Raw genomic sequence first — 16772 nt, forward strand, 5'->3', positions numbered from 1 at the left:
TACAATATTCATGAGGGAAAGTACTCATGATTATGAGTAGTACTCATACATATGAGTACTGTACTTATTAATATGAACAGTCAGGAGTATGAGTAGTAATAAAACTCGTAAGTGCTCATATTATTGAGTACGGTACTCCCTAATACTGAACTCACGTCTGTTATCACTCGTCATCGCACTCACTCTTTACATCTGCGTGTGTACTCACTCATCATCGTACTCACTCGTGTGGTTTGAGTACAAATGAGTGCAAATGAGCGTCCTCACAAGTAATTACGCCGACGTATGCCCTAAACAAAATCTACATTTTGGTTCATGTAGGCCAATATACATCTGATGATACAGGACTGGGCTTGGAAAGGAATCCGTCAACAGTCGTCGTACTGCGGCAGCTTTTTTATATTGAGGTACCGGAGAGGGCCGGGATGTGATCGTCTGCCCTCCCTATAGTAGTTGTGAATTTCCTGATAGGTGAGAAGTCGTCTGCTGTTCCGAGGAGCGTCCGTGGATGGGACTTGCCATTTGGTTTGGTGTGTGAGAGCGCAAGCCAACTCGAATACCTCCAATTTGCTGTCCAAGGTAGTGCGTGCAAGAACCCAGAGTAGTGTGACTGTGGGGAGGCTCTCATTGTTGGTTAGAGGTCTTAGTATGACAAGTATCTTGGGCAATATACGTCCTCTATTAAAGTTTCGAACGGCAGCCTGCGAATCAGATAATACCACTTCCGACGCTTGGACACTGGAAATCGCTAGGGCAATAGCATACTTTTACAATTCCACCGTGTTCATAGTTTCGGTTGTGCCAACCACTTGCAGACTTCGTGGATAGTTGGTTGCACTGATACACATGGCCATCTTCTCGCGATATTTGGCTGCATCCGTACACCAGCCATAGGCTCTGTTCGAAGTGTCTTGGACAGTGCCTAGGTCCTGAGTCCTGGGTGGGACGGAGTGAATATCATGTGCGATCTGAGAGCAGTTGGAAGGTCGACTTGCTTGGTGTTCTCTTCGTTCGTCTCTACTTTAAGATCGCACAGAACTTTCAGTCCTGCACGTGTAGACGAAAGGCGTACGAGTTGTGCCGCGCGTTGCGCCTGAATGATGTCTTACACTGTGCTATGGACACCTAGTTTGAGTAGTTTGTGTGTAGGCGCAGAGATAGGTATGCCTAGAGCTTGCTTGTATATCTTGCTTTTTAGTGTGTTTATTCGCAGCAGCAAACTTAGAAATATGTAGCCGAATAGTTAAACAGTGCCTAAAATTTCGTCCGTAAATGAAAGTGTCAAGTTTTTCTGGGACACCTGTTTTTCGTAATGGAAATACAAAAACACTTTAGGGAACTAAAATGATATGAAAAAAACGTGGGTAAAAGACTTTGGAACTAGAACAAGAAACCAGAAGGCAGCAGGACCGGATGAATGAATTAGAGCAATATAAAAGGCTTCGCACAGTGGAAATCAAGGGACTCCTGGATTCTTGTGATGGAACCTCAGTAGTAAAAATTGCACTCATTGTGAACCCCAGGATATTTTTATAGTGTGGGGATGGCAAATACTAAAGATACAAATGTGATCGTCCAATTCATCATGCCGGACAAATGTAACAGATATTAGCTACACAAAATGAGGTTAACAAAGGGATCCAGGCACTCGAGTTAACAGGCCCCACTAAAGGTAACCCACAATCCCCCACGATTGACCACATCCGCTGCTACAGGTCTAGTACTTGAAAAGAAGCAATAAAATAATAAAAAAAACCTTGCAGCTGTGGATAAAGACTTGCTCATTGTTGCAGCCTTCAGTCGCACTTTGAGCGAGAACAGTTGCGAACGTATGCCGGTGTTCTGCCGATGGACGAGGTTAGGAATGTTATGAACATACGTTTAAGTTTTCCATATTACAAGTATGACTCCACGTAGAGACGGAAGAGGAATAGCAAAAGAAGATCCTACGGAAGTAAATGATTGTAAGCAAAACCAAGCATGTTACGAACGGATTTGACGGCGACGGAGGGCACGGCAACGATCTTCAGAACAACATGCCTCAGCTTGCATGAATTGTCGTGCAGCTGTTTCTTCTTGTGAAGCCTGGTCCGCTGCCTGATACTGGACGGCCATCCCACTCTGGGCATGCGCCACTGGATCGCGCTCCGGGCACGTGGAAACCACCGTCGACATCGCAGCTACGCACCCTCGTCTCCCGTGAACCACGCCGTTGGCTTCAGTCATCGGTGACGTCAGCGGAGCCGAGTATAAAGCGCCAAGATTTCGCCTTCCGACTCAGAGGGCACGGCAACGTTCTCCAGAACTACATGCCTAAGCCTGCACAGATTGTCATGCAGGTCAGTTTTCACACCCTAATTCGTCAGTGCGTACTAATTGCTAGCGCTTTTGATTCTGCCGTGCCCACGGCGATGTGACCAAATTGCTGATGATTGTTGGTCTGTTTTAACGATTCAGCTGTGTGTTGATGTGGAGAGCAACCCTGGTCCACCCCTTGAGAAACTTATAAATACTATACAAGCAGAACTAAAGCAATCTAAAGAGGATGAAAAGAAACGGGACAGCATACTTTCATATATTAACAAGAAACTTTCCAAAGTAGACGAAGTAATACAGGTATGAAAGGCGAACTAAGGAAAAATAAAGAAGCTGCAGGGAAGAATAGAGCACGTAGAAAGGGCTCCGACATGACAAGACAAAAAGCTTGTCAATTACGAAGAGCGTTCGAGGAGGAATAATTTGATCGTATTCGGCATACCAGAAGGACCAGACGAAAACAGAAATTCTGGAAGACAAAGCTATTTCTAGATTTTTTCAAGACACTTCCGTGGAGCGCATTCATAGAATTGGCCGGGTGAATGAACAACGCCCAAGGCCGGTGATAGTGCGGTTGTACAATTACAACGAGAAACTTGCGCTTTTCAAGAAGTGTAGCATACTAAAAGATTCCGGTGTATCAATATATCACGACTACCCGCAAGCAACACTTAACCTACGAAAAAAGCTCTGGAAAACAGTAAAGGAGCAATACATTAATGATAACGTCTACGTATGGGATGAGCGTCAAAACCGGAGGAAATTGTTGCGCGGCGCTGCACGCTCAGACGATTTACATCACGATGACGTGCAAACATTAGCTCACAAGCGGCTTCGTTTGATAAACCTTAATGCACAGAGCCTGGGTAATAAACAAGAACAGTTTGAACACGTTCCGCCTTCATATACGTGCGGATCGTAAAACAAGGGGTGGTGTCACAGCAGTTCTTGTCAAAAGTGGTGTGCCGTCGTATCAATTGCCTGAGATTGATGCCTACCACGAGTGTGTGCTTTGAAAATGTGAATTTTTAGGAAACGAAATCATCGTCGTAGGTGTGTACAGACCGCCAAATGCTGAACCAGATTTTTTAAAACTTTACGACCAGCTAAACCAGCATCGCAACTAACTTCTTTTAATTGTTAGGCATTTCAACCTGCCCAGTATTAATTGGGAATTGCTAAATTGCGGCCCCACAGACATGCCGAATTCTGAAATTTTTCTTGTCATGCTCACGGCGTTTAATCTGACTCAAACCGTTTTGCTTCCCACTCGGGCGACAAGCAGTACATCTTAGATCCTAGATCTCGTGTTGTGCTCCTCAACTATAACTGATATTACCACCGAAATTTGTGAGGAAATTTCAGATCATAAGTTGGTATACTCTACGTCATTACTCCCACGTCAATCCGACCCACCACAATGCAAATTTATTATTATAAAGCAGTAAACATCTGCAGATGATGTAAATATAACTAATTATCTCTAAGAAGCCATTCTTTTTTTTATGATAGTGATGACGTTAATACATTATGGACAAAGTTCGAAGCTCACTGTAGTTTCTCTATACAAAATTTTGTTCAGATAAAGTGAAAAAAGTTGGCGGGACGATTTCGTGGATAAAAAGAGAAATAATTCATGTGAAGCGCAAATTAAAACACTTGCAGAAACGTTCCAATGCTGCTCAAGCAGACATTTTCGATTTACAGGCTACATTAAAGTCCAAATTTGCTGCTTCTAGGAATCCCTACTTTAATGTGACACTCAACCGTTTTGTATCTCAAAGTCCCTCTACATTCTGGCAATTTTTATCGAATAAGGGTGGCACGAGGCTTGATCAAATCGCCAAAGGTGATCGTGTACTTACTGATCCAAGAGAAATGGCTCATGTGTTTAACAGTACTTCCAAAGGGTGTTTTCAATGTCAGATCCTTTAAACATTGCTGTTTGTGAAAATGGTGATTGTGGTGTCATTGGGATTTATGTGGAAGGTGTCACCGAATTGCTTTTGCGATTGGATCAGAAAAAAATCGACAGGCCCTGACGATATCCTTTCCGCATTTCCCAGACGTTATGCTACACTGTTAGCCAGGTTCCTTGTAGTCATTTGACAGAAATCCGTTTCATCTGGTGCGATACCTGATGATTGGCGTAATGCACGTGTGACTCCTGTTTTTAAGAAGGGTAAACGTCTTAATTTTTGTAACTATCGGCCCATCCCTCTCACCTGTCATTATTGTAAATTGATGGAACGTATTATCGCAAAATATCTCAATACCTTCCTTCAATCCCAAAATATTCTCACTGAATATTAACACGGTTTCTGACGAGGACTTTCTACAACTACGCAGTTATTAACTACAATTAATGAAGTTGCCAAGGCTCTAGACGCTGGTAGCCAGGTTGACGTGATCTTTTTTGACCTCTCGAAGGCGTTCGATGATGTTCGACGTAGAAAATAACAAATTAACAGAAGTCAATTGGCGTTCCTTCAGATATAGCAAACTGGGCCACGTCTCACTTACTAAACTGGAAACAGTACGTAGATATTAAGGGATCGCGCTCGCGTTTTTTAGACGTTTTTTTTCCGGAGTACCGCAGTGGTCCGTAGTCGGTCCTGTTTTATTTAATAGTTTTAATGATTTGGTTGAAGCAATAGATACCAGCGTATCAATTAAACATTTCGCAGGCGACTGCATTCTTTTCAAAGTCATAAACATGACGGCAGATCAAGAAGTTTTAAACAGAAGTATCGGTAACTTGGAAACTTGGTGTTCAGAGTGGAACATGGTAATTAATCCAGAAAAAAAACTGCTCATTTGTGTATCACCAACAAAATCAACAAGTTTCACTTCAAATATGATGTAAAAGGGTCACAGATTACGCAAGTGAAAGAATATAAATATTTGGGTGTAACAATTACCTGAAGCCTCAACTGGACAACCCAGATACGCGCGGAAATCCGCACGTAAAAAACTAGGGTTTCTAACGCATCGGTTAGCTAATGCCCTCAGTTCTTTAAAGCTCAAAGCTTACAAAACAAGGGTAAGACCGTCCTTGGAGTACGCGGCCGTAGTATGGGACCCTCACACAAAAAGCAATATACAAAAGATTGAAATAATTCAGCTCCTGGCAGCCCGTTTTATTTACACTAGGTATAGGCGTCGCGATTCCCCTTCTGCGATGTTGCAGTTGTCAAATCTTGAACCTCTTGAGGACAGACGACGAGCTGCTCGACCTTAACTTACTCCGTCTAATATATTTTTCTAAACTAGAAATAAAGCCAGAAAATTACATGGTAAAAGATTCTTCCAGGCCTTCCCGTCACAAACATAGCCGCAGCATCAAGCCAATCTTCGCAATAACTAATATATACATACACTCTTTTTTCCCGAAATCAATCACTGAGTGGAATTTGTTGCCCCCAAACTCTACTCTACTTTCCATTCCACTATAAAATGCGCCTTGTTTCCTGGCTTCCACAATACTTCTTCGATTTACAACATGTCGTGTGCCTAAGAGTGTGGTGCTTTGCTTATGGGCTGTGTTGGAGTGGGTGTAGTCAGCCCTATGGAAACGAGTAAAATTTGATGGTGATAGCCATGTTTTTCTTACATTTGATGTATCCTAGTAACAATTTTGTTGTAACTTTGCTGTACCTTTGTTTTACCTTCGAACTTGCTGTACCTTTCCTGCTAAATAAATAAATAAATAAATAAATAAATAAATAGAATATTCACCTGAATGGTCAAATTAGGCTTTTAAAAGTTTTCAGCAAGTTGAGTGGAAGAATCTTTTAGTGCGCTCAGTTGTTTCATACATTTAAATTTCCATTCGCATATTGTATACTGATAATAGGCGGTTGTGTAACAGAGGGTCTAAATGTAAGTCAAGAGGCTGAAGAGTGTTTTTGTTCTGTTCAAGGGACCCTTCGTGCCGGCGCAAATAATACATGTAAACAAACATTATAACTTCTCGATAAACATCCTTCTAAAGCGGACGTTTTGCGTCAAGCAAGGTATTTTATTGCATCCAAACAGTTGAGTTCAGCGGAAAGCATATAAGGCGTTGTATTTTGGTGCGAGCGTCTTTCTGGGGTCTTTTATAACTCTTTAGACAGAGGTCATGAATTGGCTGTAAAAAGATGCTTCTCTTTTGTTTCTGCTAGTCGAGTCATTTTGGAATCCATTTTGAAAACCATTTATAGTGTTTTTTTTTTCGCAATAGAACCTTCAATATATTTCACTCTAATTTTGTTTGAAATTAGCAAAACGGCACTGACAGCAGGGCAGCACATGGTTCTTTAATGGCTGCCTCATGACTCTGGCATACAAGGCGACATTACCTCCTATCCAGCTGTCACCCAAGCTCCCTTTCTTTCGTGAAGATGGCAATGGCGTTGTCCTTGCGACTGGCTGCTCTGGGCATATGACAGGGTAGCTGGACCCTCAGCGCACATGTGCTGCTCTGCACGCCATTGCCCCTATGAAAAGTCCACTTCCTGTACGGAGTCAACAAAAAGACTGCAGGAGTGCTGCGCAGTCTACGCCTCCCTCAGCGTGGCATGCATTTACAGCTTCATGTCACCGCTGAACTTCTCAATTCAAGTTTATTTTCCCAGAATCAACTGGACGACCTCCTGGCTAAAAGCTGCTTGAACAGCTTCACAAAGGCCGGGGAGCCGTTACAAGGCACAGCAGGCAAGGTACATAAATACAGCTGGAATAACAGACGGGTTTGCTAAAGTTTTAAAAAATATTTCATAAAGAAGCAAATTTCGAGAAGAAAGGAAAATAAACAAACTTCTTGATCGGATCAGAAATAAGAATTAAAAATTTAGATTCGTTCTCAGGCAAAAATTTATATACTATACATAGTCACAATGCAACAACTACGAAAGCAGAAACAAACATGATATACAACACACGGTACAGGCACACTGTACATAACAATCAGGTCGTACACGGACGCTAGATACAATAATGACTGAACACTCCAGATCTCTATTTTTGTTACAATTGCACCATGTATTTTCGAAGCTGCCTCCTGTTGTATCCAGTAGTTTCTTGGTGTTTCTTTAGTCATGGGAATATTATAAGCTAATGATTGAAACTTCTAATTTCTACGGAAGTGTTGTACCGCCCATATATCGGTGCAGCGAGTTTTGACAGCCTGTGAGTAAGTTTGTAACAATGCCAGAAAGAAGAACTAATTAACAATATTGGTTGATAAAAGCTTGAACATTTGCAATAGGCGAAACTCGTACATTTTATCGGCTGGTTGCAAATTATGCAATTCAAAGGCTTCTCGGGTTGTGTCTGTGCGATTTAGATTTGGTATTTGTCGAACAATTCTTTTCTGTATGGTGACAATCCTCTTCATGTTGGTTTTAGTTGTTGTAGCCCAGACCAAAGTGCAGTAATTTAAGTATGAATAAAATAGGCCATAGTAGATTTGAAGCTTTGCTTCTTGCGGAAGAATACTACGACAACGTGATAGCAGTCCTGTAACTGCCGACAACGTTTTGCTAAGAAAGTCGATTTTAGTGTCCCACTTTAGGTTTGAAGAAAAATGTACTCCTAGAATTTTGTGGTCACCGACAATGGAAACAGGCTGGTGTTCATAATTTAGCTGATGAGAAAAAGATAGTTGTTTGTTTAGAGCACGGGAGATATTTTACTTCGTTTTCGTTGGATTAATTCCGAGCTTATTCATTTTGGACCATAAAGATACCTTGTGAAGAACATTGCATTTAACGATTATGTTTTCGAGATAGTAAAAGTGGTATCGCCAGCGTAGATCAAAAATTTAACTTCGCCATTATTCTGGATAATGTCGTTTATGTAAGTAATAAATAAAATGGGACGCAACACACTACCCTCAGGTACTCCCTGCGAGAGAGCTAAAAAAGACGACTTGTCATTAATAATAAAAATGCATTGCTGTCTGCCGTGCAGGCAAGAGTCAAGCAATGCCAAAGGTTTTCCGGAAATACCGTATTGTGGAAGCTTAGCAGCAACACCGTCATGGTCAATTACGTCGAAAGCCTTACTGAAGTCCAGAAAGGGACCTACTGTATACAAGTTTTGTTCAATGTTTCTTATATTGTTTTCTTTTAGGGTCCATAAAGCCAATTCTGTGGATTTGCCTGCCCGAAAGCCACATTGAGACTCAGCACTTTTTTTTCAATCGGAAAAAAAGTTGGCTGTGTTCGCTGTGTTCCAGAACATAGAGCGTTTGCATGCACCTGCTCTCGATTGGCCGCTGTCCAAGCAAGAGCAGCTAGCTCCCTTCCTCGTGTAGCCTTGAAGTTTGCCACTTCCGTGGACCGGGGTCCAGGAGTGACAAGTTATCTTTCCAGCTAAATTTTCACCCAATTTTCTGTGGGGTTCTCCACTTCTGAAACTGTGTTAGTTGGCAGTTTTGCGCTCCGCCATTGAGAAGTCCTGCGCGCATCAGATGAAATCGAGTTTCAACCGGCAGGTAACAAGGCTGCGTAACGCCGGCTACGCGGAAAGCCTCTTGGCGGCTGTGAGCGAAAGCCTACTACAGCGTGTGAAGGGAAGAAATAAGAGGAGACAGAACGTGCAGCGCACGAGAGGGAATACCGCGGTAGTTCCCTATGTACATGGCTTCGCTCACAACCTCAAAAAAATTGCAGCCAGGCAAGGTGTGTTTGTTGTCTGCAGTGCCCCCAACAAGGCGTATCAAATGTGCCGACGCGTAAACAACGAAGCAAGAGGGGAAACGTGCACCACCAACCATCGAACAAAATACGCCGAATGCCAGAAGGAAGTCGTGTACAGCATCCCATTATCATGCAAAAAAGTCTACGTGGGACAAACCAGAAGGTGCATTAATGACAGGGCACGTGAACATGCCGCCTCACTCAAGACAACGTCATCCGGCCACTTATCATCCCATTGCCGCACTTGCCCCAAATGCACGGCGCACATCGAAGAGATCAACGTGCTTCGAAAGAAACGCAATCGCCTCGCACGTGAAGTCGTCGAAGCAGTAGCCATCACCAAGAAAGGTAACAAGTGCGTCAGCACAGCTTCCGCGGCGCTGACGAAGAAAGAACTGGAACTGCTTAGCGATTATCCCATTAACTAATCTCGGAAAAAAGAGTGTCGCGCTGTGCCAATGTTGTGCAATCTTTCATGTATATATGTTCCCGTTTTTTGTCAATAAACTCAGTTGATAGTCAGCACTGTGTCCGTGTTTCCTTCCTAAGTCCTATCGTTTTTTGTTCAAGCTGAAATTTCAAGTCGAGATGTGTTAGTTGGCATTCAGCTAAAGATGCTTCAGGCGTTTAATATTTCGTGTTTTTGTTCTCTTGCCACTCTTTCCTCTCTGGGCAAGGTGTTTTTCGTGTCTTGTATCAGTTTTTTTCTTAACGGTGTTTTTTTTTGGAGTTCGGTCAGCAATATTTTCTTGTCTTATTTTAAACATTTTTTGTGTCTTGTTGCTGTTACCACAAACATTCTTCATTCCTATAATGAACCCCAGCTGGCTGACAGGCTGACTTCCCCAGCTTCTATTAAAACGCCCTCTCTCCGAAGAAGTTAAAATAGCACTTATTCTTGATTGCATGAGTCACCCTCCGAAATGTTTCTTTTACAAAGCACCTCCACTGCATTTTCAAGCTGGTAAAAAAGACAATTCCTCCTCGCTAACTCGCAGAGTTATAAAAATTCAATGTTTATTGTTTCACGTGCGTCAGGCTGAACCTGAGCTATGTGAGCGCCGTAGTGGAGGGGTACAGATTAATTTACATTACATGATGGTCTTCAGCGTAAGTCGAATTGTCTGTGCCCGATGTACCCCTTTTTGGTCTTCATAAGAAAAATGATAGCCGTGGTTGGGACCGATCCCATGTCCTTGGACAAGGCGGCACAGACACTTATCCACTGAGGTATCCCGACGGGTATGGTCGAGGGTTAACATGTGGTAAATATTTACAGCTCACCTTGTAGGCTGTCCGGACGCCGCCATTGTCCGCAATGTTTTCATCAAGAGTGCGGTTTCCGCTAATCTGTAGTAAGTAGAAAAAGTACCGGGTAAAGACTTCAGGCTTTTAGGTGAAGTGCACATGCTCAGCCGCCGTGGGCGCGACGTGTCAAAGAATGCTTAAAAACGAACTCACAGAAGTCCACTAGACTCTTTAAAATTGAATGAACCCACGGCACTAAGAGAACAACCCCGCCAAAGACAATCCCGATAGTTAATTCCAAAGACAAACGCTAGTTAGCGTATGACCAACAAGCCCTTACTCCCAAGAACCAGGACCTTTTAATCCCTCGCACCACACGCGCACTGCTTCTCTGACCAATGGGTAGTCCACCCATCGGCTGTGGCAGTGACACAAAATAGAGAGCGAATAAAATAATGGCGAGTACCTCATTTTTGACTGTTCATACGCTGGCACTGCTTTGAAATTCCAGGGTGGTCCGGTGCTCCTTCTGTTGTTATGTAAACTTGTAAAACATAAATTCAACTTTCGAAACGATTACACCAGCGAGAGAATCAAGGATAATACACCACGTGACGTGGGTTTTGTGTGGGGTGTGTTTATCTAACCCACGTGTGTAATTCACGCGCCGTCTATTTTTCGCGGTTCTTTTCCGTGGCGTACGCCTAAAATAGGATTTATTCCTGTCACTAATAGAAATCAGGACGTCGACACATCTGTGCCTGTAAAGATGAGTGTCCGTCTGGCCGGCCGGCCGCCCGCCCTTCTGACCGACTGACAGATTCATCGATGCCTATCGGAAACCGCTGGGCATAGAGACTGTAAATTTCGATAGCACTCATCTATCATGGCGTACAGGCGTAGATTTTAGGAAAATTCACCTGTAGGAGAGGAAAAGAGGGAAATTGTATTTTCTATAATCCGAGATTGTCTCGTTCGCTCATTGAGAAATCCTAGTGGTGTCTGTTATTATATGTAGTGCGTCAAATTTTTAGGAAGTAGTTTCAGATTTCCACCCCAACCAACACCTTTTGGGCGAATCTGCATTTGGAGTAAATTGGGTATCTGCAATGTATATTGTATCAATTGGCATTGTTACGTGGCGGCAGGAAAGATATCAGACGCACCGTGGTAGATGAGCAGCGATCTTTTTACGCTATGCACATGGCGACCATCAGAGAGTCCGCGAAGGGTGCGCGCCTCACAGAGCTTCGTCGTCGTCGGAGGCTGTGACCACAGAGCTACGCCCCTGTGCCCTATTCATCGTCGTCTCGCGACAATATTTAAAATTAATTCCTGCTGATAAATGTTATTCTTAGAATTCACAAAATTTTTTTGAGGATTTCGTCCAACAGCTTCGCTTGAATGGCCGGGAGAATTTTATGGAATTACCTTCCCAACGAAAACAAAAAGGCCTTTCAGGTGACATCAATGCGGAACCAAACTGCTGGTCCTAGGACTTTGGAATTTCAAAACTGCATTTTCATCACGAAATAGATGAATAATTTAAAAATTACCAAGCCAAGAGAGAGAAAAAGAATAAATTGTTTTTTCATGAATTTCTCCTTATATCTCAGCCCGATCAGACACCGGTCCCGATTGATATCTGGCCGGGCTGAGATATAATGAGAAAAATCCAATGACTTTTCATGTCCTTCGATGACCCATTTGAATATCTAAAAACTGCGTTACAAGGCTGTTGCCTAACCAAACTTAAGTAGGGCAAATTTGTATTTGGAGTCCACTGCATGTTTTTATGTTCTCTCAAGTGTGAGGCCGCCGATATATCCGTTTGGTTTCTTGCTTACAAATGCCACCCAGAAAAAATGACCGGACCCTAATTTCAGGATTTTCTTCAAACAGACATTCGAAAGGGCAACCGGGATTTTGAAATAACCCCGCCCCCCTTACAAGCCGAAATGCTAGAAATGAGACCTAAGATTTTGATATCACATTAAAATATGGCGACGGAGCTCAATTAAGCTCCATCATTTTACTACTACTTTTAGTGATTAATAAAGTATGATTCCTTCCCTCCAGAACCGGGGGTTTAAAATGATAACGAACGAAACTGAAACGCAATGACCGCAAAACTAAAGCGCGAACATTTCCGGTAAACTCGACGAAACGCAGTGTCTGCAAAGCGCACCGATCAACCAGAGCGAAACCCTTTCATTGTTCCGGGCTTTGTCGGAGCAAAGGTGTTTGATACACGTTATTTTAGGCCATTCCTCTACTAATACCAGGGACGCTTACGTTTTTAATGGCTGGCTGCTCTTTCGCGGAGCGAACCATGTGCGGCCTACCTGTACTGCGCTAGAATGTGAACTGTCCGACGAGTGCGAGCGACCGCACCAGCGATGTGGCCTGATACGAGCGACAACGGTGATTGGCTACATCTCTCGTATGAACTCTGTCGTATGGTTGGACTTTGTTAACACGTGCCTCACTTTTGGTTTAACTCAACTCGTCACAAATCCGACAAGACAGACGGACCACACTTCATCGATGCTTGACCTTGTGCTTTCATCTAACCCAGATAGCGTTTCGTCTATTACATATCACCCAGGACTATCGGACCACTCTATCATCCACGTTTCAGTTGAAGGCGATGTGCCCGTCCACCCGCGAATTAGAAAATCGATAACCGTAACGACAAAGGCGATTACGGTAGTATGAATGCGGAACTTGGGGATTTTTATGCAGAATTTGTTCCAAACTTTTTTGACCGTTCTGTTGAAAGTAACTGGTTACTCTTCAAAAATAAATTAGAGACTCTAATAAAAAAATACATCCCCACTATTTCTGTGACTGAACGATCAACGTCTCCTTGGTTTAATAACTTACTTAAACGCCTTAAGAACAAAAAGAAGCGGCAATATAAAGCGGCTAAAATAAAAAACAATGCTAGTGCTTGGGACAGGTATCGCCAATCTGAGAAACTTTTCCTATCGCTTTCGGCTAAAGCTAAACGGTCTTTCTTCTCTACATCTCTGCCCACCATGCTACAGAATAACCCTAAACAATTCTGGAGAGCAATAAATCCGAACCATTCGAAACCCATCTGCTTGTATGACGAACATAATTGTCCGATTCCAGTGTCTGATGTTGCCCGTAAATTAAATTCTTCCTTTTGCTCGGCGTTCACGAAGGAGCCCGATACAGAATTACCGAACTTTCCTTTCTACGATCACCCAATCATGCCCGGCATTACCTTTGAGGCTAACGGTATCTTGAAACTGATTGAATCGCTCAAGCTCACTTCTTCATCAGGCGTGGATGGCATCAATTCCAAAATCCTCAAAAATCCCCACCTTTCTAACTTATCTAATACACTTGAATCTGTACAAAACCGTGCGGCAAGGTTTATTTTTTCAAGGCAAGGTTTATTATACTCTCGCTCATTTTCAAACAGTCGCTATCATCTGGAGTGGTCCCGCAGGAGTGGAAGGTGGGCAAGATCATTCCAGTACCAAAAAAAAAGGCAATCCATCGTCACAAAACAGCTACCGTCCTATTTCGCTTACTAGTATCTCGTGTAAACTCATGGAACATGTTATTTATTCCCACATTACAAAATTCCTAACGTCCCTTAACTTTTTCCACCCCCAATCAACATGGCTTTCTTAAAGGACTATCATGCGACACCCAGTTAGCTTTATTTATTAACGACATAAGTACTAACCTGGACATGAATGTACATGAAAGGCATTTGATAAAGTCCCAGATAACAGATTATTTTTAAAGTTATCTCGTCTAAACCTTGACCCCGCTGTATTTGCTTGGTTGCAAAATTTTCTAACTAACCGTAAGCAGTTTGTATTCGCCAACTCACACTCTTCTAGCCTATCTCCCGTTCTCTCAGGCGTGCCTCAAGGAACAGTTTTGGGACCCTTGCTATTCATAATTTACATCAACGACTGGCCAGCTAATATCCAGTCTAACATACGTCTTTTCGCTGAAGATTGCGTCCTATATCGTCCCATCTACAATAGCACTGATAATATAATTCTCCAGCGCGACCTTAATATTATTAAAAATTGGTGCGATACATGGTTAATGTATTTAAACGTTACTAAAACCTCAGCAAGCTCATTCCGTCGCAGGCCGGCCTACATTTCGCATTGCTATGTAATTGGCAATTGTAACGTTTCGTCTGTAAAAACCTATAAGTATCTAGGTGTAACTTTAACCCAGGATCTTACTTGGACAACTCACATTACTAACGTCACCAATGATACCAATCGCGTTCTTGGGTACTTGCGCCGAAATTTACGTTTTTGTTCTACATCCGTCAAATTGCTAACCTATCAAACACTTATAGACCGAAACTCGAATACGCATGTGCAATCTGGGATCCCCACCTTTCTAACTTATCTAATACACTTGAATCTGTACAAAACCGTGCGGCAAGGTTTATTTTTTAGGGCTATTCTTACCACACTAGCGTCATTAATCTAAAAAGTCAAGCTAATCTTCCTCTACTAGAAACAAGGCGCAAAGTTATGCGGCTCTGCTTTTTTCATAAGTTTTATCATTCTCGAACAGCTCCCAACGTCATTAAAGAAGTACATCGTCACTCCGACCACGTCCACCACCCATTGGCTGTTTACCCAGGAAAGATGCTCACCTCTGCCCATCGGAATTCTTTTTTTATAAAATCAGCCAAAGACTGGAATGACCTTCCCACCGAAGCCGTGGTCCACTCCAGTCCCATCCGTTTTCACCAAGCCATTGAAGAAATTTTGCACTGACTTTCAACGACTGTATTATTAATGTATGCCCACCCCTCATGTAAAACCCCTGTACAGGGGCCTTTCAGGTATAATAAATAAATAAATAAATAAATAATAAATAAATAAATAAATAAATAAATATCGCCAATATCGCAACCCTCGTGCGCGCACTCCCGCGCCAGCGGCGAACGGCGAGCGTTGGCTGTGCCCACGAACGGAATTCCCGGGAATGTTTCAATCTATAATTCGATCTGTCATTAGAGCACGTGGATGAAGTTGACTTTGCCACAGGGCATCTTGGCGCACACCACCACCGACGGCGCAACTCATCAGCCCACACTGGCGTCGCTTGAACAAATTGGCCGCAGATGTGCTTGCTTCGCTGAAATTGTTGGCGGAAGACGTTTCAGCTGGCGCTGCCGCCTAAACACAGCTCTCCCCTGCAACTGCCACACCCTCATATTCTCTTTCTTTTTCCTCCCAACTACCATGATGAATGCAACGAGGATTTGTTAAAGTCAATTCAATTTTCGTGCATTCGCCTTGCTTGCACCGTCTCTGTTCGGACCGTGTGCGACTCTTCGCGACAACATTTTTTACCGCGTTGCCGTTTTTTTTTTTTTTTTTTTTGCGGCGGGAAACGCCGATCCAACCTGTATTTTTATCACGACAGTCTGGTACTCTTTCGTTTTCTTGGAGACCAACAAACACTGTCGCTTTAAAAAATTCCCCGCATTTCCCCGAGGGGAAGAATATGAAAGTGCGAATGCACGAGTTGAATTTGCGCGGTTCGGTAATGTTCGCGAAAGAGAGATCACACTCACACACACAACTACAAAGAAAGAAAGATGCATTTATTCACAGACACCTATTTGTGTTGTCGTTGTACTTGATTGCTAGAGCGGATCTCAGCTTTGAAATTTCGTGTCAGTACTCCTTTAAGCGGGTGCATTAGCCCTTCTCACGCCCGATTCCTGGCCAATCCCCCACGTGGGTATGTGCCATGTCTGCGGCCAGGCAGCGCGCGCCCATCTCCCCCCGTTGCCAAGGAAGACGAGGAGATTCCTGGCCAATCCCCCACGTGGGTATGCTATGCGGACATCGCCGGTGGACGCAGGTTCAGGGTCACTTAAGAAGTGCATCGCACTTAGAATTGCCGCCAGGTGTTGTTCATGGGCTCCTACGGGGGTCGTGTGATTATGGAACACACCGCGTGCTGTCAAACCTTATCCTGCCTTCGGGGAGCCCCAATGCCTTTGTAGAAATGTACCTTCGAAATTTCAAGTTTGTAGGTCCCGCAGTTCCGGCTGTGCGTTGACGAGTGAGTGAGTGAGTGAGTCGGCCGGTAGGTAGGTCGGGCACATGATTGTAACGGTATGGATAACTCTGTGACTGATATCCATCACACCTACTGAATTAACACTTCCCATGGTTGACGAGTCATTTTAGCCCACCAAAGCCGTACAATTTATTACGGGATACTTCGAATAAACGAGTAAAATATGTGTTGCAGCCGTTTCGTAAGAACTCGCCTCCGGTAGGAGCGCGTGTATTGACCCGATTAATTCCATATATTCAGGCCATGAATTGACTCTACGGTGAACTAAGTAATTATGAAAACTAACGACTACTTCAAAATATTTTATATACATTGGTGTTCTGGTCAATTTGCATCACCGTGTACCACCACTAGTTAGGAATAAAGAAGACAATGGTTGGGGAATCAGATGCCACGTTTGAAGGCGAT

At 43.3% G+C, this 16772-nt stretch overlaps 1 protein-coding gene across 1 annotated transcript in view; it reads right to left on the reverse strand.

The window, feature by feature from the left end:
• Window positions 1-2313: 2313 nt before the first annotated feature.
• The window catches only part of LOC144164798 (neprilysin-1-like), a 508128-nt gene continuing 493669 nt past the window's right edge, over window positions 2314-16772 (reverse strand). Inside the window, exons 20-21 of the mRNA XM_077695065.1 lie at window positions 10287-10352; window positions 2314-2319 (exon numbers count right to left, since the gene is read on the reverse strand). Of these exons, the coding sequence (XP_077551191.1) occupies window positions 2314-2319; window positions 10287-10352 (72 nt within the window). The remainder of the gene's footprint in view (window positions 2320-10286; window positions 10353-16772) is intronic.

The sequence above is a fragment of the Haemaphysalis longicornis genome, unplaced genomic scaffold, assembly GCF_048455015.1.
Source record: "Haemaphysalis longicornis isolate Haplotype H1 unplaced genomic scaffold, Haemaphysalis longicornis Haplotype H1 scaffold_14, whole genome shotgun sequence".
Taxonomy (NCBI): domain Eukaryota; kingdom Metazoa; phylum Arthropoda; class Arachnida; order Ixodida; family Ixodidae; genus Haemaphysalis; species Haemaphysalis longicornis.